Here is a 24,386-nt window from a genome sequence, read left to right on the forward strand (position 1 = left end):
GACACAGACACAAAAGGAGGAGACGCTGTGACCCAGAAGGCAGAGACAGGAGGGATGTGGTCACAAGCCAAGGAATGCCAGCAGCCCCTGGAGCTGGAAGAAGCAAAGCATTCATTCTCCCACGGAGCCCCGCAGAAGGAGCACGGCCTTGCTGGCACCGTGATTTCCAACTGGTGGACTCCAGGACTCCAAAAATCAATTTCTGTAAAGCCACCGTGTTCAAGGTCATTTGTGAGGGCAGCTGTGGGAAACGAACAGGACGAATACTAGTTTGCTTCTTTGGCAGTGTCATCCCAGTGTCCAAAGTGGTGCTTGTTCTTAACAGGTGTTGAATAAATGTTTGGTAATTGAATGACTAGAAGAGGACTTCAGAGGCTCTGTGGTTAGGCAGTTGTGGGTTTAAATCCTGAGTCTGCTCTGTAAGCATTGAGAGATCTGAGGCTCATTTCCTCCAGCCTCAGTTTCCTGCTCTGTAAAGTAGGTGGTAACGCCTACCCTAAGGGGCTCCAAGAGGGCAGAGTGAGGTTACGGGTGTCACATACGGAGAAGGGGGCCTGGCTCTACAGCCCTGGGTCCCCAGTAGGTCCAGGATCACTGGCTGGTTATTCTTTGATGTTCCGTATGGATTATTTGATACCCATCAATAGCCACTCTTATTCATTAATGTTTGATGCCTGCCTAGATGGAAGAGGAGGAGGAGGAAGCAGCATTCACAGTTCCCAGATGCCGGGGAGAAACACCCGTGCAGCCCCCAGCCTGCCTGGCCTAATTATACCGGCTGCTTCCAGAGAGAAAAGACACTATTGATCTCTGCACAGTCACTTCGACGTCAAATACCTAGAGCGTGCTTCAGGGAGAAAAGCAGACCTGGGCCAGTCTCCAGTTAGACTCCCTATTTCAGAAATTACACACACCCCTGAATTGACGGAAGCCTGCCTTCCCCTCCCCTCCCCCTCCCCTTCCCTTCCTTGCAAGCATTTATCAGCCAGTTAAACAGGCTGATCTCCGCTCCCGGAGACCCTTTCCCCTTGTGACCTTGCCTCTGGTGAGTGGGTGGCGTGGACCACGGCTGACCCTCTCGCTCAGCACCAAGCCTGCAGGAGGAGGCGCCATCTCCTTGAATCCTCCGAACAACCCCATCGGAGAGGCTCTGCAATGACTACCCCGTCTTCGGATGAGCGCTGAGCTCAGACAAGCTCCGTTACACAGGAAACTCGGTTGCAAAGGCAGAGGTTCAACCTTCCCGTTCACTTGGCCTCCTGTCTTAGATCGGGACCAGGAAATGAATCCAAGGTGCGATTTGAGGGCTGGAAGCATAGTGGGCGGTGCTCTCAGAGTCCCAACCCTTTGAGGCCCGGGACGGGACGGGCCAAGCAGAGCTGCTTCCATCCTGCTGCTCTGGAGGGGTAGGCTGCTGTGACCTTTCTGGAGAGGAAACTGTCCATAAGCCTCAAAAGCGTTTAAAATAGCCCAATCATCCTTATACACTGTAGACCTTTTTTTTTTAATTTTTATACTAAAAAAAAAAATGTTGTGTTTTTATAGTCAGAGGGTTAAAACATGATTGGTAGAATCTCTCACCCGTATTCTGATTTCAGGCTTGGGTTTAATCATGACTCTGCCACTTCTTGCAGGGCGACTTTGGGCAGTTGCTTTGTGCTGCCTTTATCTGGCTCCCACATCTTTAAAATAGCGGTTGCAGCAATAATACTTTATTTATAAGGAGTTTCTGTGAGGCGTTTCAATTAGTTAAAATTGCAAAGCGCAGAATTCTCATTGTGGCTCAGGCAGTTAAGGACCCGACATGGTCTCTGTGAGGTTGCGGGTTCGATCCCTGGTCTCACTCAGTAGGTTAAGGATCCAGTGTTGCTGCAAGGTGTGGTGTAGCTCGCAGATGTGCCTCGGAGGTAGTGTTGCTGTGACTGAGGTGTTGGCCTCAGGTGTAGCTCCGATTTGACCCCTATCCTGAGAACTTCCATATGCTGCGGGTGCACATGTAAAAAGAAAAAATTTACAAAGTGCTTAAATCATGCTTGGCGCAGTGTAAGTGCTATAGGTGAGCGTGAACTATTTTCCTTATTATTATTCAGACTGTAGAGCCTTTGGGGGGGTCACGTTCCTCTTCCATCTGATTTCTGTTCACAGGGACCAAGGTCCACCTGGTTCCCACACCTATGGTGTCCCCCTTTGCCTTCTGGTCCCCCTCATGCCATCCACGCCAGCTCAGAAGCCCTTATCTCCGGGTAGGTCCTAGCTGCTGAGCCAGAGCTGTGACTCAGAGGTCAGGATGGGCTTGGGGACCCAGTTAACCCCAGAGGGAAAAGGAGTGGTCTGTTGCGACACAGCTCCCGAGGAGGAGGAGGAAGTGATCGTATTTCAAACGGAAAGGAAGAGGTTTGTGTCGGGAAATAAGCCCATGTGGCAAAAATCTCACTGAAAACTTGGTACAGTTATTACTTTCCCAACAGGAAACAGATAAGCAGGTTCTGTGTTTCCATCTCCACCCACCACTGCCATCCTGATTTTTAAGGAGTTTCCACCACCTTTCTAAATAAGTCCTTGACAAAGCCTCACGTTCTCTGCAGCCCCTGGGGAAGAGCAGAAAAGACTGAGATCAGAAGCCCTGGCTCTTAGCTTCTGCTTTTCCCCTTACCTGGTGTTACTTCCACCAAGTAGACCTTCATTTCCTCCTTGGTGAACTGGAAGGATGATCTGGTCACCAGGTTGGAGGGGGCTAGAGTGAGACAATACAGGGAAAGGGACCCCTCCAAATACATTTGTGATGCAAATAGGAAGAGTAGTAGGTAGAGAGAGCTGTTGTGGCTCCGTGGGTTATGAACCTGACATAGTGTGCATGAGGATGCGGGTTCAATCCCCGGCCTTGCTCAATGGGTTAGTGATCCCTCATTGCGGCACACTTCAGCGTAGATTGCAGATACACCTCAGATCTGGTGTTGCTGTGGCTGTGGTGTAGCTGCAGCTCCAATTCAACTCCTAGTCTGGGAATTTCCATATGCTGCAGGTGTTGCCCTAAAAAGAAAACAAAGAGTATGAAATAAAAAGATGCATCCTAAGTTAAATAAGTGCTACAAGGCTATGGCAGAGGCCCCAAAATCCATGTGTTCCCCCAGGGTGTCCCAGCCCCCTGGCAGTTAGTTCTAGCCCATGAGATGTGCGTTAAAATCATCTACATCAGAGTTCCTGTCATGGTGCAGGGGAAACAAATTTGGTTAGGAACCATGAGGTTGCAGGTTCAATCCCTGGCTTCACTCAGTGGGTTAAGGATCTGGCATTGCTGTGAGCTGTGGTGTGGGTTGCAGACATGGCTCGGATCTGGCATTGCTGTGGCTGTGTTGTAGGCCCATAGCTGTAGCTCTGATTAGACCCCTAGCCTGGGAACCTCCATATACTGCAGGCAAGGCCCTAAAAAAAGTAAATAAATAAATAAATAAATAAAATATATCATCTACATCACTTCCCAGCCAGAGCATTCAAGAACCAGTACTTAACCCTCAAGTTCCCGCCTTTTCTAGCCCTGCTGACTCTGAAGGCCCCATCCTGGGATCTTGATGTGTCTATCAAGGTGATTCCTGAGTCACTCTGTGGAGCAGAATCCCTGCTGACCTTCATTAGACAAGTAGCATGAGTGAGAAATAAACCTTTCCTGTGTTAAACCACCAAGATGGCAGGACCAAAATTGTTACTCTTTAGAACCTGACTCTGCTCTACATATTCAAGGGTAAAAAAGGATTTATTTCTCTCTCTAGAATCACAGCAAATGGGACTCTAAGCCCCCCTTCCTACTAGGTTGGTTGGAAATTCAAGCTCAGTTATCACTGGAATTCCTTTCCCCAAGTCCCCTAGTGTTGGGGCATGTCCTCAGGGTCTTAGGTAATGGAACATTTAGGGAAGACTCTCCAGGCCAGCTGGTCTCATGCTGGAGGGTGGCAGTGTTGCTTCTAGGCCAAGCTCAAGCACAGCATTATTTTCTGAGATGGGTTTGTGGTGCCTAAAATGCACCTTCCCAGGCGTGCATGCATTCCTCAAAATCTATGCTTCTGTCAGCACCTCCCACTATCTGGCCCACCTCCATCCCTTTCTTGCCTATCTCTTCCCCAAGTTTAGGCTTTACAAAAAACAAAAAAAAAATTTAAACCAGAGGAGGAAGGGGGAAGCCTGTCTCAACTTCTACGTGATGCTGAATCACAAACATTCTCTAAGACAAGGAAACACAAGGTCTGGCCACCTTGGGTAAAATTCCACAAGAACAAAAAACACATTAATATCTCAATAAATTATCCTTCCCCACGGGTGACTTCTCATGCTGAGGAGGAAAAGAGGCCAAACTCTGCAGTTATCCTCTCAGTGTGTAAATCAGATGGAAAAAATCGTATCATGCAAATTAGCACCGGTGCACAGGCCAAGGGCTTGAAAGAATTTAATCTGTGGGGAAGCCACAAGGAAACTTGTCTATGAACCATGAAAATATGTGCCCCCAGCCTAAACACCCTGCAGTCAGCCCCTTGTCCTTCAGATGCCCATGTCTGTGTGACAGGGAGCAAGGCGAGGCTCAAACACTTTTTTTTTGGGGGGGGGGGGTCTTTTTGCCTTTCCTAGGGCCTGTCCTGCAGCATATGGAGATTCCCAGGCTAGGGGTCGAATCAGAGCTGCAGCCACCAGCCTACACCAGAGCCGCAGTAACGTGGGATCCGAGCCGTGTCTGCAACCTACACCACAGCTCATGGCAACACCAGATCTTTAACCCACTAAGCAAGGCCAGGGATCGAACCTGCAACCTCATGGTTCCTAGTCAGATTCGTTAACCACTGAGCTACGACGGGAACTCCAAGGCTCAAACACTTTTGAAGAAGAGCATATTCTGGTCACCCTTAGATTATGAAAGGATGCAGTGTCTGGATTTGTCAGACTCCTCCTTTTTCTTAGTCCACTCTGAGTCCTGTCTTTAGACCGAATTTCTGTTTTCTGTGCTCAGGACAATGGTGGAGGAGAAAGAGGACCCATAACCATCCAGTGTCACTGCCATTTGTTAACCGTGCGTGTGAGAAACATATTTATTTACTTTAGAGTGTACAGCTGGAGGATGAAAAGAGCCCAAGCTATGACATTTCGGCGGTTCAATATTGCATCTTTCGCAAGTAAAGCGTGTGTTGGTATTTTATCAACGTGCTCGTTAGGTTGGTCTAAGCCCGACAGCTAAATCACTGCTGACTCCCATTTTTCGTTAAACAATTAAATAACGTTTAAAGTTTTTGCTGTGCAGAAGACATAGGAGGAGTGTAGGAGACCCTGAGGAAGGCTTTTATGCTGTCTATGGAAAGTATTAAATTGTCCAGAGTCCAGAATCCATCAGAGCAATTTTCAGGTCATTATCAGAGGATTAAGTGCTTTATTTGCTCATGATTCTGTGGCTCCAGCCCAGGGTTTCTCAGCCTCAGCACTCCTGGCATTTGGGGCAGATAATTTTCTGTTGTGCTAACTCAACAGAAAATTAAATAAAATAGTATTCAATGACGCCATACATTATAGAATGTTTAGCAGCATCCCTGAGGACTTCCCCAACCAACTATGATGCAAAAATGTCTAAATATAGCCAACCCTGAGAGGTGAAACTGCCTTTAGTTGGGAATCTCCAGTCTACACCGTGGAGGCGGTATTCTTTGGAAAAATATAGCTCCCGGCTCTGGGACCTGGGAGTCATCACATCATGGTGAAATTGAGGTGAAGTGTTAACATTTAATGTTTCCCAAAATGTGTTAGGAATAAGCCAGAAGAGGTCATCGTGTGCTATGTAAAGAAAGGGTTTAGGAAGTGCACTCTGAACGGGAGGCCTGACTGCAGGACTTCTCAGAGCCTTTACTGTCTTTATGGAACTGTGACTCTCCCAGAAAAGTTAGAGTTTGCAGCTCTTTCTGATTTCAATTTGCGTGGAGCAGGTGAGGTTTGTCAGTCTTTTGGGTGCTAAGCTCTGTGCCCCAGACCAAATCTGGGAAACTCAGCCCCACCAGGAGGTATCTGCTAGTTCCCTGTCTCGACCCAGAGGTCCCTTAAACCAGGAATTGCTCCTGCCATCTTCCCCAGGGAGTCCAAGCTACTCTCATCTTCGGCAATAGGTCTGGAAATCATTGCCAGAGTAGAGATGCAGGTTTCTCACTGAGGTCATAGTCCCAGCTCTGGGAATGTCCCTCTTAGTGCCATAGGCATCTGTCTCACTCTGTTAGGTCATCTAGAATCAGTAAGGTCTATTTACAGTAGCAAAGACATGGAGATAACCTATGTCTCCATCAACGTAGAAAGGAATAAAGAAGATGTGGTATAGATATAGAATGGAATACTACTCAGCCATTAAAAAGAATGACATTTTGCAGCAACATGGATGGGCTTGGAGGGCATTATGCCAAGTGAAAAAAAGTCAAACAAAGAAAGACAAATACCTTATGATACCGCTTATATGTGGAATCTAAAAAATGCAACAGGGTGTTCCCGCTGTGGAAATGAATCTGACTAGCATCCATGAGGACGCAGGTTTGATCCCTGGCCTCACTCAGTGGGTTAAGGATCCAGCATTGCCGTGAGCTGTGGTGTAGGTCAAAGATGTGGCTCAGATCTGGCATTGCTGTGGCTGTCATATAGGTCAGCAGCTGTAGCTCTGATTCAACCCCTAGCCTGGGAACTTCCATATGCTGCAGGTGTGGCCCTAAAAAAAAAAAAAAAATTTAAAAAAGGAGTCCCCATTGTGGCTCAGCAGTTTAAGGACCCGACATTGTCTCTGTGAGGATGCAGGTTAGATCCCTGGCCTGGCTCAGGCCGCACAATAAATAAATAAATAGAAAAGGCGAGAACAAAATCAACAAGGGCTGAGCAAAATGGGCAAATCTGGCCACTTTGTTAAGATCAAGAAAAAAAAAAAAAGAAAGGTCACCTTTTGGGTCGTAAGGACCTAGGATTCCTCATTTTTAGCTCGGGTTTCTGTGTCAGTTAAGTCAGTCCCCAGCTACCCCTAATTAACGTCTTCCATGAGACCATCCCCAAGTGTCCGTCGATGCTTGCCCCATCCAGATGGAGCTCCTGCTTGCATCTCGCGCCTGTGGGTCCCAGGGGAGGAGCCTGGGGGGTCAGAGGGGAGCCTGGGCTCAGCGCTTCCTTGTGAGCCGTGAGAGGGCAGTGCATGGACCACAGGGTGAAAGGCAGAGAAGGTGGGGATGAGGCGCTTGACCTCAGAGGCCAGTTGGCCAGGTTCACACAGCGGCTCTGCAGCTGCCGCTCACCAGCCAGGTGACCTTGAGCTAGCTCAAGCAGTTCCCCAACTCCCCCAGGCAGTCTCCTCATCTGTAAGACAAGGCCAACCGCGTTCCTGCCTCACAGGTTGCATGTAAAGGGCTGTGAGCCAGTGCGTGTGGCGTGTGTACAGGAGGTGCTGGCAGGAGCCTGTGTCCGTGGGAGGACTCCAAGGGAGAGCACATGGCAGGCAAAGCCAGAGATGGGTGAGGAGCCGGCCGGACAGCCGGAGAGGAGGCGCTGGCCGAGCTCCCAATTGCCACCTGTCACTGGAGTTCCCATGTGTTCATAGCAGCTTGTTTTACCGGCCAGCCAGGTCCATTGAAAGGGTTCAGTAGGCGGCATTCCAGAACTTGGGATGGGATGGAGACGCCTGTCAGCTCCCCCAGGGACAGCTCCTGGGAGGGGAAGTTGGTTCCTTGGGGCGCGGCCCTTGGACTTGGTCTCAGGAGCAGCTGTGGTTCATCAGCTCCATCAGCGGCTTGGCTGCAGTGGCTGCTTGGACTTGCTTCCTAGCGCTGCTGTCACAGATCCCCACGCACTGGGTGGCTTGTCCCAACAGAAGTCTATTCCCTTACGTTTTGGGAGGGCAGAAGTCCGAAATCCACATGGAGGCTCTAGGGGAAAATTCGTTCCTTGCTTCCTTCAGCCTCTGGTGGCTCCAGGCCACCCTGCTCCAGTGTCAAACTCTGGGCCACACTGCCTGCTCCCCTGCTCTCTGTCTCCCACCCCGAGGGTCTGTCTTCTGAGAATATTTGTGATGACATTGGGGGCCCACCCAGATAAGGCAGGGTCATCACCCCATCCCCAGATCCCTAACCTAATCATCCCCGCAAGTCCCTTTGGTCAGAGAAGGGAACATTCACAGGTCCCAGGATTAGGATATGTGTGTCCTAGCCATCACCCAGCCTGCCCCAGGGCCATCCCAGGGAACCCAGCCGTGAGCGCTTGTCTCATCCTAGCGGGCAGAACTCAGAGAAGCGGGAAGTGATGCATCAGCGCAAATAATCCTTCCCAGCCCTCCATCCCTCCCCACCTGCATGAGGCCTGGAGCCCCCGATATAAACGGAATCTCAGAGGTCACAGTGATAACTCACTAAGCAACTATTAATTCATCCTCACTAAGACTCCCATAAGGCAGTACATTTATTATCCCTATTTTTCAGAGGCACAGAGAGGTCAAATAACCTGCCCTAGGTCACACAGCTGTGGGTGGCAGAGCCAGGACTGTGCGCGAGAGACCTGCCTCTCTTACCCTCCCTTCTCTCAGGTGCGTCACTAATGGTGACTCTGATTTACAGAGACAGCACCATTGTCACCTGTCACCTACCCCTAACCATCAAGCTGTAGCCCGAAATCCAACCAAAGCGGATATTCCTTCAGGGCTGAAGGCCAGACTCCCAGGGGTGCATGCATTTCTGTCCCGGGAAATGAGATGAGGAGGTGAGGAGGGACTGGGGACCCCCTTGGGGTCTGAGAGGTGGCTGGCAGTTGCGGCTCATAGTGTCTGGGATCTCCCCTGGACCTCCAGGCACAGAGGGAAACAGATGGGGAGGCAGAGGAGGAGACAGGGATGAAACGGGGGCTGTGCGCTTGGAGCACCTAGGATGGCGCAGCGGGCAGACGTCTGTTGGCACCCTGTGCCTGTTTATAAAAAGCCACAGGATTTTGATGGCGAGCCCCCCGGTCTGCTGAGTGTATTTGAGGAGAGTGGGCTGTTCTAGGTAATTCAGTAGTGAGAACCTGCAGCCTGAAGGGACACAAAGCTCTCAGAAATAAAGTCCATTCACGTGGGAACCAGAAAAACCAGGTCCCTTCTTGGCCTCAGTCCCTCCAGCCAGTACTGCTGTTCTGAGTTATCCTCAGGTGCCGGCTGGGAGAATCCAGAAGGTCCTCTACCAAGGAGACCAGGTGTGTGGTTGCCAAGGGGGAGGGGGCTGGGAAAGGGATGGAGTGGGAGGTGGGGGCTAGCAGACGTAAGCTGTTATATATGGGATGATAAACAAGGCCTACTGTATAGCACAGGGAACTATATTCAATGTCTGATGATAAACCATAATGGAAAAGAATATTTTTAAAAGACTGTGTGTGTATGTATATATATATATATATATGTATAACAGAATCACTCTGCTGTACTACAGAAATGAACACAACTGTAAATCAACTCATTTCAATTTAAAAAATAAATTAATTTTTTAGAAAGGTGGTCCTTTAGATAAAGCCCCTGGCTTCCCTAAAATAATGTGCCTGACAGTGAGGTTCATACCAGGTACCCAGGAAATAGTTCCGGGTTGTGAATTGCATGATTGCTTTTCAGAGGTGGCTTTTCCCATGAAGCTGACAAAGCTTCAGCCCAGGGCTTCTTTCTCCCTCTGTGGGTGCTGGAAGCTGAAGAATGAGGTGGGCTTGGGGTGGGGAGCCAGCTAAGAGGGGAGGCAGGCGGCAATCCAGGTGTATTTCTAGGTTGAAGTATGAAATCTCAGGGTTTTGAAAAAGCTATCTGGATCTTCAAGGCACTAGGAATTTGTTGGTAGCTTTTCTCATTCCAAAGTAATAGTCCTTCTCGTGCCTAATTTTGTACTCAGTTTTGTACTTTTTTCTTAGAAATGGTCTTCCAAATTGTATAGGGGACAGGTCCCACTAAACCTGGATCCTTCTTGCTCACAGGAGACATGGGACAAGACAAAGGAGGATTTTTCCAAACTCATCCCCACCGGGATCCAAACGACTCAGGAAAAAGTTCTTTCTAAGACCAGTGTCAAGGATAAGAATATCGAAGCAGACATATGCATCAAGCAGATGCACAGATTTAGTTCGAAAGCCAAGTCCCTTAGGGACTCGCTGTAATGCTTTTGTAATTTTCTTTATGGCAGGGTGCTTTTGGAAATTCATAAAGTGAGTAAGATGATAAATAAGTAAATAGGTAACCTTATGAGTACCATTCTAACAGAGATAGAATTCTAGTGCAATTCCCGTGCTCAAGAGATTCCCCCCCACCCCCGCCCCACCGCCAAGTTTTGATACTGGTTGGTGTTTTGGCGTCTGATGGAGTTTTTGCAGAAGGAGAAGTGTTCAGGCATCTAAGGATCAGTTATTTATAGCACATTTACTGCATGGAGAGCACTTTGTCAAATGCTGAGGAAGATGCCAAAGAAATCTTAGGCAGGTTTTTAAGAAATGTAGAGCTTCGTTGGGAAGAAAACACGAGGCTATGAAATCTTTCACTGTTGCTCCATCTCTCTCCCGATGCTCGAGCGCAATGACCACTAAACTAGTTTCCAACAGAGAACTGTGTCTGCGTGCCTGACAGCCCTATTCCCAGCTGCCTCCAACTGTTCAGGACCCCAGGGGCAGGTGGCCAGGGCACCACGAACCTCCAAGATCATCCATCCTAAGCCAGGTGGTGGGGTCCAGGGTGCCCCATCATACCTCCCCATCTGGCGCAGCATCTCCTAGAAATGCCCAGGAATGAACAGCTCCAGAAAATGAGCAGGGGGTCCACCAATTAGACACTAATGAATGGATTATCACCAAATTCCTTCCCAAGGGTGAGCTCTTACAGCAGAGAGCATGCCGTTTCTCCTGACAGCTTCATAACCAGTGACCGTAGCAAAATACAAATTTGAAGGCATGCTGTTTAAATAGCTGTGCTCAAGAGGGCTTGGCATCCTCGCTTTTGGCAGAGAACTGGTGTCCAGATGCCAAAGAGACTAGTTATTTCAGCCGAAAGGACGGAAGTTAATTCCCCAGCATCAGTCCAGTCTGTGCTGACGCAGGAGAACTGGAAAATTGAAGAGATGATACAGTTAGAAATCAGGAAGGATGGCAGGCAGGATTTCTAGAAACTTCAGCGTGATAGCAAACATACGCTATGCAAAAAGCATGCCCGTCAACTCCTCTTGAGTGAGCCTGAGATTCCCATTAAGCGTCTTTCCAGAAAAAGACAGAGAGGTTCTTACAGAGCTGCGCCCTCACTGTGGGTGAGATAAGGAGCACATTCATTCACGCCACAAAGATTTATTGAGTCTCTGTTACTTATGGCAAGAACAATAGAAGAAATAGAAATAGCACAATAGAAGAAATAGAAGGAGTGAGAGAGATGAGTGTTTGCAGCTGGAGAATTGGAAAGGCTTCAGAGGAGACGGTCCCTGAGAGTCTGGCCCTGAAGATGGAGACGTAGAAGACCTGCCAAAGGAAGACGAGCATGAGGTAGGGAGGAGAGGCTGGGAGCTTAGGAAGGAGGGTTCTGGTGGGAAAAGACTAGAAAGCATCAGAAGGCTCTAGGAGGAGGAGATGCTAGAGTCAGGAGTTTGGAGCAGATTCCACGGGCAGCGAGCACAGAGCGGAGGATTTTGCAGGAGGAAGACATATGCTTAGAGCTGTGCTTTCGAGATACTTTTGGCAGGGATCAGGGCCCAGAGTGGAGAGGGGGCCGAATGAATGTGAATACCACATGTGAACCTCCATTAGGAGATTATTCTGGGCTCCAGGTCAGGGGTGAGGGGTAAGTGGGCACAGGCAGCAAGAGGGAAAAAAAAAAAAAGGGAAAATTTTAGAGGTTGTGGAGGTGAAAGGACAGGTTTTAAAAAGGCTTTGGAAGGTGCAGGAGTCAAAGAGATTTGCATTTTGCAGCCGGGTAACCTTAGGAGTGAACAGTTTGCTCCTTAGTTTCGGAGAAGAGTTGATGCAGGCCTCGAGGTCCCCTCCTGAGACAGCCCCGGCCTCTCCACTTTCGGCCCCCGGGGAGTACTAGTGGGTGATATTTGCATGGCCTGGGGCCAAAATTCTCCCCCAAGGGCCTGACCCACAAGAACGCTGTAAATAGAATGGTAGTATCTACACCTTGTAACCAAGTGAGGGGAGGGGGTCAGTCCTGTCACTTCTGTTTCTACCAGACTAGTGGAAGAGCGGTATGGAGGTGGTTTTTCAGACTCAAAGCCCCGGGGTCAGTGACTAGGGGCGTGGGGGCCCCCCCACGCCTCTGCGAGCCTCCCTCATCCTCCCTGGACCCTCTGAGTCACAGCTGGCTCCCCGCCCCTCCAGCTGTGTTCACAGCACCTGGCTCATTAGCGCCACGCCCCAGGGGCTCTGCCCTCAGGATCCCAGGAGGGACTGGGGACGCCGGGGTCCACATCCTGCACACGGCCCAGAAGAAGACCCCACTTAACCCGCTGGGAGCAGCTGAGGTGTCCAGCTCCAGGCTTCCCACCCCTCCCCGACGCTCCCACCCCCCCGCTCCATGTCCCAAGACCTACCTGAACCTTCAAAAGATGGAGAAAGCATTTTTCCCCAGTGCCTCAAAGATAACGTGACTACCGCTTACTGAGCACCCGGCGAGGCTGAAGACAAGCTTTGGCGTGATCCCCAGGTCCTTTGGCTGATCCGCCACCTCGCAGACGTGCCCAGGCGAGAGAAGGACAGCGTCCAGGGCAGCGGTATGACCTGGGTGTCGCTCTCCTGCTTACGCGGTGTCCCGAGGGATTTTGCTCTGCCTTGCAGAGCTGGTGGTTTTTGAACACTTACTATGTAGCGGACCGCTAGTCTTTATCAGCAGTGATAATATTTAAAAGTAGCACCTACTCTGCTGTTGGAAGTTTCTATACGTAATTCTTTTTTTTAGTTGTAGTATAGGGAGTTCCCGTCGTGGTGCAGTGGTTAACGAATCCGACTAGGAACCATGAGGTTGCAGGTTCGATCCCTGGCCTTGCTCAGTGGGTTAACGATCCAGCGTTGCCGTGAGCTGTGGTATAGGTCGCAGACGTGGCTCGGATCCCTGCGTTGCTGTGGCTCTGGCATAGGCTGGCAGCTACAGCTCTGATTTGACCCCTAGCCTGGGAACCTCCATATGCCGCAAGAGCAGCTCAAGAAATGGCAAAAAGACAAAAAAAAATAAAAATAAAAAAAAATAATTGCAGTATAGTTGCTTTACAATATTGTGTCAATTTCTGCTGTACGGCAAAGTGGTTCAGTTATACATACATATATACGTATACACATACATTCTTTTTAAATATTCTTTTCCATTATGGTTTGTCATAGGACATGGAATATGCATAGGACATTGCACATATGTGCTACACAGTAAGATCTTCTTGGTCGCCCCTCTGTGTATTAGAACTTATAGCAACTACCCCCAACCTCCCATTCGATCCTTCCTCACGGCAACCACCAAACTCTTAAATTCTTCAGACATAGAGTAAGGTAGGCGTCAGTATCCCCATTTTCTGCAGTTCATTAACCAAGACTCAGGAGGCTTGAACTACTTTTTTAAGGCCATGGTGTCCTCAGTCTTTTCATTTGCCCGTTGGAGATTTGGAGGATACGTACCTCGTGGGGTGGTTGTAGGTTCACCTGAGATACCGTGTGTGTGGCCGTGGCACCTAGCCCGGTTCTCAAGGTCATCCCGCTGGTACGAGGCAGGACCGGGTCTTTGTGACACAGAACTCTGTTTTTCTATGACTGCCCTCCCAGTTCGTTTTTGCTCAGCTTCAGCATCTTTGTTAACGTCTGCCTTCTTTGGCATGCTCGCCTCAGCCCTGTAAGGGATAGAGCTTTATCATTGCCATCCGTGTCACCCAAACCAGGCCTTGCGGTTTGCTTTCGTGCTGTTTATTCTCTATGTGGGAGAGTCAAGGAAATGTTTGTGCTGGAGGTGGGGGCATTCGAGGTGGTCCTTGTAGGCGTTCTCCAGGTGAAGACGCCCCTGCAATGGACTGAGGTCTTGCAGGCATGCCAAGGAAGAGATTTAAGGTGGGTTAAAAAAAAAACAAAAAACTTTCCTTTAGTCTGGCAATAAACAAAGGCTTAATTAGCCATTGCATGATCATGAAGATTATTGAGAAAGGCCCTATCACGTTGACTCTCATAGAGGATGAGATTGGGTTTTTTATGTCCCTGGTAATGGTGGACATGGGGAGCCGGCTTCACGGTCCTGCTTGGAGCCCGGGAGGTGGATGAGATGGTCCAGCTCCATCCGCCCATGGTGTGCGTGGCTGTGCAGAGGGGGAGCTGACACCCTCACCCCAAACCAGCGCCGGCATGCGACCCATCAGGCGTGAGATCTTTCAAAGGACAAGTGATGGAAACCCACCCAAACCAGCTGCAGGAAGCGGACCTGTCGCGTTCAGGGAACGGGGATGTGCCAGCCTGATGGCTGCATCCAGTACGCAGACGATGCCATGCAACCGCCTTGTACCCACTGGTCTTGTCGCTCATCTTTCGGTTCTGTTTCCTCAGCAGTGACCATGTCAGGCAGGCTTTCTGGCCACTGGTGGCTCTTCCCTACTGTCTCCCGAAAGCTGAGAATCGCAGAGAAAGAGCCCTTCTCCAGCAGCCCCTGCAAAGTCTTCGGTCCTTCTTAAACTGGCACCGCTGGAGTCGCTTGTACACGCCCGAATTCACCACAGAGGCCAAGACAACGGCCCATTCTGATGGGAAACTGTCCCGAAGAACAAGGAGGGTTTGTTCACCAGGTCAATGGGGGCTGGAAAAAAAAAAGTGACCAAGAGGAGCATGAGATGGGGAGAGAAGGGGAGGCTTGAGGGAGGAATATGCAAAAGGCAGATTGTGACCCTGGCTCTGGCCAGCTGACCAGAGAGCCACGTGTCCCACCTAACAGTAAATGTGAACATTTTAAAGAGCAATCCATCCTCTTGCTGAAGTTACACTCCATTTGCCACATCTGTTTTTCTATTCGGGTGCTGCAGCCCTGACTTTTGTTGTAGCTGGAACCCATCAGCCATCAGCTCCACTTCAGAAAACGCCACCTCTTGCCCAGCCCTGCTTCCAAACCCAGCCCAGCCAGAATAATTGTCTCTCTTTCCCCTCACTTCTTGTCTGTGCTGCTCTAGTTTGAGGTGATAAACCCAGCTCAGGACTTTGCAACCTTCCCATCAGACTCCCAAGAGAGTCGAACAGTCCCGGATGTTAGCCTCAGTGTGGCCTTGGGAACTAGACAGGCCCGCCTAGCTCTTCAAATAAAAATATATGTTGGGGGAGTTCCCTGGTGGTGCAGTGGGTAAAGGATCTGGCATTGTCACTGCAGCAGCTGCAGTCACTGCTACAGTGTGGATTCGATCCCTGGCCCGGGAATTTCCATGTGCCTCGGGCATAGCCCCCAAAATTAATTCATTCAGTTCAATTAAAACAAACATTCATAAAGTAAGGGGAAGGAGGCAGGAGGCCTGCAGACCTGGTAAACTGCTAGGGCTGAAGCAGTTTAACATGAGGCACTTCATATGATGACCCCAATAGTTCAAGTCTTCCCCACCCCCAGCGGGAGGGCTGCCTGCCCAGAACCCTGACCTGGGGCAGGTCCTTGCCATTTTTCTCTCTTCTGCTCTCAGAGAACAGTCTTCAAATACTCGTGTTCTCTTGCCCTGCCTTTTCTCCCCTGTGCCTATGCCCTTCCCCAGAGCAAAGTGGGTAGGGAGGGTGCCTTCATATTATCCTGCATCGACCCAGATCACATCTGCATTTGCACCGGGCCAAGAACACCAATTGGCCGCTATTTTGTTGCTGTTGTTATTGTTTTCCCAACTTTATTGATGCATAAGGGACACAAACTGTGTGTAAGTTTCAGGTGTACCACAAAGGGATTCAGATATATATATATATACACACACACACATTATATATATGTGTGTGTGTATATACATTATACACGTATATGTGTGTGTGTATCCATATGTTTTCAGATTCTTTTCCCATATAGGTTATTACGGAAAATCAAGTACAGTTCCCTGTGCTATACAGTAGGTCCTTGTTGATTATCAATTTTATATATAGTAGTGTGTGTCTATACTGATTAACTGCAGTCACCACACTGTACATTAGACCCCCCAGAATTGATTAATCTTGCATAACTAAAGCTTCGTACCCTTTAATCAACATCCCCCGCCCCTCGCCCTCCCTCCAGCCCCTGGCAACCACTCATCTAGTCTCTGCTTCTACAAGTTTGATTATTTTAGATCCACGTATAAGTGACACACGGTATTTGTCTCTCTGTGTCTGGCTTGTTTCTCTTAGCATAATGTCCTCTGGGTTCGTTCAGTTTGTGGCAAATGGCAGGCGTTCCTTCTTTTTGAAAGCTGAATAATATTCTATTGTGTGTGTATGGATACACCACAGCTTCTTTACCCTTTCATCTGTTAACAGACACAGAGGTTGCTATTGTGAATAACGCAACAATGAACATGACAGTGCAAACATTTCTTCAAGAGACTGGTTTTGGGGTTCCCATTGTAGCTCAGTGGTTAACGAACCCGACTAGGATCAGTGAGGACGCAGGTTTGGTCCCTGGCCTTGCTTACTGAGTATCTGGATTTCTGTGAGCTGTGGTGTAGGGCACAGACAAGGTTCGGATCCCAAGTTGCTGTGCAGCTACAGCTCCAATTCAACCCCCAGCCTGGGAACCTCCATATATCTCGGTTTCAGCCCTAAAAAGACAAAAAAAAAAAAAGATACTGGTTTCATTTCCTTTGGATATATACCCAGCCCCGTAGGATATTTTTTCATCAAAATAAACATGTTTTTTAAGAAAGGAGATTACACATTTTGGTCAAAATCTGGCTTTCTAGCCTCTCTTGAAAACTAGATGATTTCCTGATGAAATGTAAGTTTCATGAGGACAACTTTGTTTCATTCGCAGCCTGAGCTCCAGAGGTCGATCAGGGCCTAGCAGTCAGTGAACATTTGCTGAATGAATGAACTGTCCCCCTTCAGATCGGAGCTGTGTTCTCCAATGTCCCACACTCTGCACTATTGCTTATTGCCTTCAGCCTTCATTCTTCCCTTATTTCTGCTGCCTGCCTGGTTTCCTTAGGCATTTAAAATCCACAGTCCCTCTCACCATGATAGTTCTGCAGCCTGGTATTCTTTTGAGCAACCCTGGAGAACTCAGAAATGTGAGTTCCATCCTGAAGCTGATTAAACGCTTCAATAAGAAAATTTATATAAGTCGTAGTCTAGACTTAAGGAAAAAATATTACTTAAGGCCAATTTTTAAAATAACATAGGCTTCAAATGAGACGTTTAACTTTTCAGCCTCCCAGAAGCACTATCAGTTTTTTACCGCTGTGTAACCAATTGCCATATATTAGACTTGAAACAACATCCAGTGTGTCCTGTGGGTGAGAAGTCTGGCATGCTGTGACTCGTTCTCCGGTGTCAGAAATAAGAAGGAAACAGATCAGCATAACCAAGATCACAAGTGGATTCACACTCGTGGCCTCTCGAGGGTTTCGCAAGACTGAAATCCACGTGTCAGCCGGCCGGGCTGCATTCTCCCTGAAGCTCAGGGGTCTGCTCACAAGCTTACCCCTGTGTCAACGGAAAATTCAGCTCCTTGCAGTTGCAGGACTGCGGCCCCCACTTCCTTGCTGGCTGTCAGCCAGGAGCCACTCTCAGCATCTTATGCAACAACCCAATCTTTGCACAGCACCCACCGCCCCATCTTCAGAGCCAGCAGTGGCGCATCAGATCCTTCTAAGGCTCTGAATTGTTCTGCTTCTCCTTCTGCTCCCAGCTAGAAGACTCTGCTTTTAAGAGTCGTGTGACTACCTTAGGCCTTGCTGGTTAATTTCCTCATCTCAGGTCAACTGTGCCAGGCAACATAAAATACTGGGAGTGATAGTTCATGTTCACAGGTTCTAGGAATGAGGGTATGGAATTTTGAAGGCCAGCCTTAGAATTCTGCCCATCACTGACACTCGTATTTTCTCAGAGATATGTGATGTGGTTTCCCCCACATGTATTCATTACCTGGCTACACTAATAGAAAGAAGTCACCTACAAGGGGGCTGGTAGTTACCCTCTTCTGCTCTGCATTGGGCAATTCATGTTGAGCAATTACACGTCATTGTGGGAGTCAGAAACAAGCGGGAAATGGATCCTCCAGAATCGGGAATGGATTCACACTGTGGCCTGGGAAGGCGGTGAAGGGAAAGCAGAAACTCAACCTGAAGATGGAAACTGCAGTCCCATGACAACTACATTGAAACGTTTGAAAGGTACAGTGTAAGAAAGGAATCTGTTCTGCATAAACCCCGGGGATAGAGCCAAGGCTTGTTAATGGAAGCTCTAGAAAGATTTTGGCTCCGTATGGGAAAGTGCTTTCTAACAGAGCTGGCCTGACTGATTGGGCTAGTCTGGGTAGCGTCCACCCCCCTCATTGGAGCTGATCAAGCATAAACAGGAGGGGGAGCAAGTGGGATGGACTAGGACTAGGATTGTGGGGTTAGTAGATGCCACCTATTACATTTAGAACGGATGGGCAGTGGGGTCCTGCTGTACAGCACAGGGACCTGTGTCCATCCTCTTGGGATAGAACAGGAGGGGGCATGATAGGAGAAAAAGAATGTGAATATATGTATGGTTGGGTCACTTTGCTGCACAGCAGAAATTGGCACAACATTGCAAATCAACTATACTTTAATTTAAAAAAATTTAAGAATAAAATAGGCAACTCCTTGATAGGAATGTTATAAGTGATACAAGAGGTTGGATTCAGGAGTTCCCATCGTGGCTGAGTGGTAACAAACCCAACTAGCAGCCATGAGGACACAGGTTTGATCCCTGGCCTCGCTCAGTGGGTTAAGGATCTGGCGTTGCCATGAGCTGTGGTATAGGTCACAGACATGGCTCGGATCCTGTGGTGCTGTGGCTGTGGCGTAGGCCAGCAGGTGCAGCTTTGAGTTGACCCCTAGCCTGGGAACTTAGGGTTCGGCCCTAAAAAGGCAAAAAAAAAAAAAGAAGAAGAAGCCGGGTTCAGTGGCATTTCGGATCCCTTCCAAGCCCAGGTTCCTTACCCAACAGCCTTGGCTTCCTTTACAGATGCTTCTTTGGCCCAAACCTTCCTTTTGTGTCGCCTCAACCTGGTTGGCATGTCCTTGTCCTCAGTCATGATGTTGAGTGTCCCAGTTTGGAATTCATCTTCTCCAAATCTCTCTTTGCAGTTGGATCTTTTCATAACTAAGGCTTGAGTAATAGAAAATAGGAAACGGCAGTTGACAGGGAGGGAGAAATGGTTGCCCCGGGAAGATCCATCAGATTGAGCCAGTTTCTCTGGGAATGATCATGGGAATAAGAATCTGGAAAGATGAGTAGCCAGGTGGGCCCTAATCCACTAGGATTGGTGTTCTTATAAGCAAAAGAGGAGGCATCAGGGATGTGTACCCAAGAGAACAGACCGTGGGTGGAGACAAGAGAGAAGGTGCCACCTGCAAGCTAAGGATAGAGGCCCCAGTAAAAAATAAACCTGGTGACACCTTAATCTTAGACCTTAATAAATTCCTTTTGTTTGAGCCACCAGTCTATGGTATTTTGTTTGTTCAGCAGGAGCTGATGGAGACAATAGGTCAGGGATTTTCATTTATTAGCCAAGTAACACAAGGCCTGGGACATGCAAAAGCTTTTGCAATGCTTCAAGACCTGAACAAAGAAAATGTATTGGCTCAAAAATGAAAAACAGGGAGTTTCCCACTGTGACTCAGCAGAAACAAACCCAAATGATATCCATGAGGGTGAAGGTTTGATCCTTGGCCTCAATCAGTGGGTTAAGGATCTGGCATTGCCATGAGCTGTGGTCTTAGTCACAGACATGGCTATAGGGTTGAGTGTTGCAGTGGCTGTGGCTGTGGCTGGCAGCTGCAGCTCTGATTCAACCCCTAGCCTAGGAACTTCCATATGCTTCAGGTGTGACCCTAAAAAGAGAAGGAAAAAAAAAAACACCCTCCCAAATCAAAATGAATTAATATTTCATTAAATGTCTACAGAACAATGAGCCAGTGTTGACTTGGTTATATTCCTAGAGACTTTATTCCACAGATTCAAAATGATAACAGAAAATTTTCAAAAGGGAGAGCAAAAAAAATATATTGAATGTGGGGTGGATCTTAATATGTTAATATATTTGACGTCATGTAAGTTGAAGGTCTCCAAAAGTAGGGCACCCAGAGGCCACCGGGGCCCTGGAGCAGGTACCAAGAACACTGGGACCAAAAGCTGCCACACATCCCTTCTTTCACATCCCTTTATAAAACTGAGCCTCTTTCTCAAGACAGATGACGTTCACCCAAGATAGTGTTATTTGAATGTATTCACACAAGGTAAGGTGCGTGACCCCCTAGTTCCGCGCTGGACCAGAGCGCACTTCCCAAACTCTTCCACTAGGGGCAGTGCAGAGGAAAAAAATAAATTCAAAAATAAAACCAGGGCCATTCACTCCACAGAGTCTGGGGAGGTGAAGTCCGAGGTGACCAAGTAACATTTTCTTGGACAACTAGTGTTTTACATTAAAAATAACTGTTTCAAACTATTACATTTAGAATGGGTAAGCAATGAGGTCCTACTGTAGAGCACAGGGCACTATATCCAGTCTCTCGAGACAGATGATGATGGAAGACAATATAAGAAAGGGAATATATGGAGTTCCCATCGTGGCTCAGTGGTTAACGAATCCGACTAGGAATCATGAGGTTGTGGGTTCAATCCCTGGCCTTGCTCAGTGGGTTAAGGATCTGGCGTTGCCGTGAACCTGTGGTGTAGGTCACAGACGCAGCTCGGATCTGGCATTGCTGTGGCTGTGGCCGTAGCTGGCGGCTGCAGCTCTGATTAGACCCCAGCCTGGGAACCTCCATATGCCACGGGAGCAGCCCTAGAAAAGGCAAAAAAAAAAAAAAAGAAAAGAAAGGGAATGTAAATATATATATATGACTGAGTCATTTTGCTCTACAGCAGAAATTGGCACAACATTGTACTTTAATTAAAAAAAAAAAGGAAAAAAATCAGTGAGTATAGGTTGAGATTAGATTTGCCTAAGAATAAAAGATTTAAAAAGAAAAAAAAATGACTGTTTCATTTTTCTCCCCCCAACATGCCTATATTTATTTTAATATATATTTTTTTCTTTTTATGGCCACACCTTTGGCCTATGGAGGTTCCCAGGTCAGGGGTCAAATCCGAGATGCAGCTCCCAGCCTATACCACAGCCACAGCAACTCAGGATCCTAGCCGCATCTGCGACCTAGACCACAGCTCGTGGCAATGTGGGATCCTTAAGCCACTGAGCAAGGCCAGGGATTGAACCCGCATCCTCATAGATACTAGTTGGGTTCATTATTGCTTAGCCACAAAGGGAACTCCTGAAAGTAATTTTTAAAACTATTCACCAGTGAGGAGATTGGACACGGCAAGAGTATTGACCACATCTGTGCTGTTACTCACCCCATCCCAGACCTCCCAGGTAGGTGTCACAGTCTGAGACCTATGATGCAATGAACACCCAAACTCTGCCCCTATCCTCACACCTGCCCTCACAATCACCATAGCCTAACTTGGCTTGCTTTCCACATCAGAAGGCTTCCAGCTTTTCACTCCACCATCTCGTTATTCAACCTTCCTCTCTAATCCTTTGATGTCCCTGTCCCTTGCCTGCCTCTCATAGTGTTCATGTTGTCCCCTGTCCAAGAACACACTTCAATCCAAACGCCACCTTTCGGAATCCAGCTGAAATCCACTTTCTCCCATTGGAGTCTTCCTCATATAATCTGACTACTTCATCATATAATCATCTTTCTCTTCTCCAAATTGCTGAGACATTTTCATTGGAACATATGTCTAGCAGTTGATTCACAATTGCCATATATTTTGCTCTGATTATTCCAAAGACATACAACTTGTACCCCAAACTAGACTCTGAGCCTCTATGTGGCCGTGGAATTTTGTTTGTTTGTTTGTTTTTACTTTTTTTTTACCCCTGCTGAAGATTCCTGAGCCGGACAAACAGTACATGGCAAATTAATTCTTCTTTTCTTATGTGACATATTAATTAATCTCAGTCAGCTTCCCGTTCTATTTAAAGATCCTGACCCTCCTGCTTTTCATTCTTACCAGTTCCCTTCTCTCTCCGATCTCCTGACTCCGGAGGTCAGGAAATATTGGGAAATACAAGCTAGGGACGTTTTCACGGGCAGGTGCCCAGAGAAGCCCAGGACCACTCCCTGAGATCTCAGATAACACGAGGCACCTCATTTTGCTCTTAACTGTGTGTGCTTTTCCTTCACAGTGTTTGTCATGGTTTGTGGTTAGGTATCTGTGCACGTGTGTGTGGCATCGTGTAACTGCCTGTCTGGCTCACTAGATTGTAAGCTCTCAGAGGGCAAAGAGGGCATGTGGCTGTGTTGCCCCCTGTGGTATCCTAGGCACAGCATCAAGCCTGGTTCATGTGAGGTATTTCATACTCTCCTTGAAAGAATGAACGGAGAGTCTGAACAAGGCGCTCTGGCAGGTCCCTCTGTTCCTGTTCCCCCAACTTAAGAAATACTCTTCCTTCTCTTTCAGACGACACAAGATATATAAAGAGCAGCTGAACCTCACTTCCCTGGACCCCCCAGTGCAGTTCCGACTGGAGGCCAGCTGGGTCCAGTTCCACCTGGGAATCAACCGCCATGGACTCTACTCCCGGTCCAGTCCTGTCGTCAGCAAACTTCTCCACGACATGAGGCATTTTCCCACCATCAGTGCTGGTGAGGGTCCCAGGACCAGGCGGGATGGGTTAATCTGACACCCAACAGAATAAGAAGAAAAACATAGGCATTGGTCTTTTCCCCTTTGAAGGAGATTTTAATCACGATCTCATCACGACCCCACAAGGGAGGCATAAGGAGGTGTTCTGTAGCTTAAGGAAAGGGGGTGCTGCCATTTATCGAGTGCTTCTTCAGAACCAGGCAACCCTTTCTTATACAGTGACCCGAGCCATCATCATTGCCATTTTACAGATGGGAAAACTGAGACTCCAAGGGTTTAAGCAACTGGCCGAGGAGCCAATGGTGGCCTGCTGTCTCTAGGTTTCTGCTCTTGAGCACTACGAGAGTCTAAGGGACACACAGAGTGATTCGTAGACACCAACCTAGCATCGATTTCCCAACCAGAGGCTGCTGGAGTGTCCACTGAAAGGCTAGAGGGCATGGGTCCTGGATGGAGCAGCGTGGGAGCCTGCAGACCAGAATGGGGCTCGGGGAGATCCCCTATTGAAGGGTCCAGGGCCCCAGGCTGCCTCACAGCCTCTCCTGGTATCCGAACCCCAGTTAAGGGCTTTCCCAGGAGCCGGGCTAGACCTTCTCCTTGCTCTTCTCCTCCTCAGATTACAGTCAGGACGAGAAAGCCTTGCTTGGAGCCTGTGACTGCACCCAGAGTAAGTACTCTGGCCCCGCCCAGCCCCGCCCCGTCCCCGCACGGAGCCCGCCCATGCCCCGCCCCTTGGCCCCCGCCTCCACCCACCCCCTCACCATCCCTACCCTGCAATCCCCAGTACCTGCATCGACGTGAAGGTCCCGTTGGCCACTCCGTGGGGATCCTGGTCTCCTGGAGGAGAATTGAAAAGCATGACTCCCTCTGCCTAGTCAGTGGGAACCCAACGTTTCTCCCCACCACCTACCTGCACAAAAGAAAAGTCGTTTAAGGGGAGCTCTTGTGTGGGACCCGGCTGCTGCGCGTGGGGTCGCGCGTGGGGTCCCACGGCCCAGCATCATTGGCACCATCGAGGCGCTCCTTAGAAATGTAGAATCCCAGTCCCCACCTTGATTTTCTGAATCAGCAGCTGGATTTTAACAAAATCCTCAAGACGTTGGAGCACGTCTTCAGATTTAAGAAGCAGTGGTACAGGAGGTGTTCTCAGCTCTGCAGCAGGTTAGAGCAGGTTAGAGTCACATGGGGAGCTTTAAAAAGTGCTGCGGCCTTGGCCACCACCTCAGGAGGTTTGAATTCAATTGCCTAGGGTGAGGCTCAGCCATTGGCATTTTAAAAACCCTCCAGGCGATTCTCCCAAAACCAAGGTTGAGACCCACTGGGGTAAAAGATTAACAGAATAAAATAGCTATAGCACAGTCCCCGCCCAGGGTGCTGTGACTTGGACACCGAGTCTGTCCCTCGGCCCCTGCCAGTCACTGCCAGCTATGAGTGGCCTCAGCCATTTGCCTTAGCATACTGAACACAGGTCAGAAATTTTGTGTGTCAGGACTTGTTGAAAGACGCAAGCTTGTAGGGCCTGGGGTTTCCCTTTTCTTTGGTTTAGCTCCTGCCTTTTGCCG

The 24,386-nt window shown here is 48.6% G+C and overlaps 1 protein-coding gene across 2 annotated transcripts in view; it reads left to right on the plus strand.

Annotated features, from left to right (window-relative positions):
* The window catches only part of FAM20A (FAM20A golgi associated secretory pathway pseudokinase), a 49,970-nt gene that overhangs the window by 13,424 nt on the left and 12,160 nt on the right, over positions 1-24,386 (plus strand). The window contains exons 1-3 of one of the 2 annotated variants that reach the window (XM_047757462.1): positions 11,101-11,508; positions 22,639-22,823; positions 23,441-23,491. In XM_047757462.1, coding sequence (XP_047613418.1) covers positions 11,504-11,508; positions 22,639-22,823; positions 23,441-23,491 — 241 coding nt within the window. In that variant the 5' untranslated portion in view covers positions 11,101-11,503. Of the gene's footprint in view, positions 1-11,100; positions 11,509-22,638; positions 22,824-23,440; positions 23,492-24,386 lie in introns of those variants that run through there. The other variant, XM_047757461.1, reaches the window with a different exon arrangement.

This window comes from Phacochoerus africanus, chromosome 14 (assembly GCF_016906955.1).
Source record: "Phacochoerus africanus isolate WHEZ1 chromosome 14, ROS_Pafr_v1, whole genome shotgun sequence".
Taxonomy (NCBI): domain Eukaryota; kingdom Metazoa; phylum Chordata; class Mammalia; order Artiodactyla; family Suidae; genus Phacochoerus; species Phacochoerus africanus.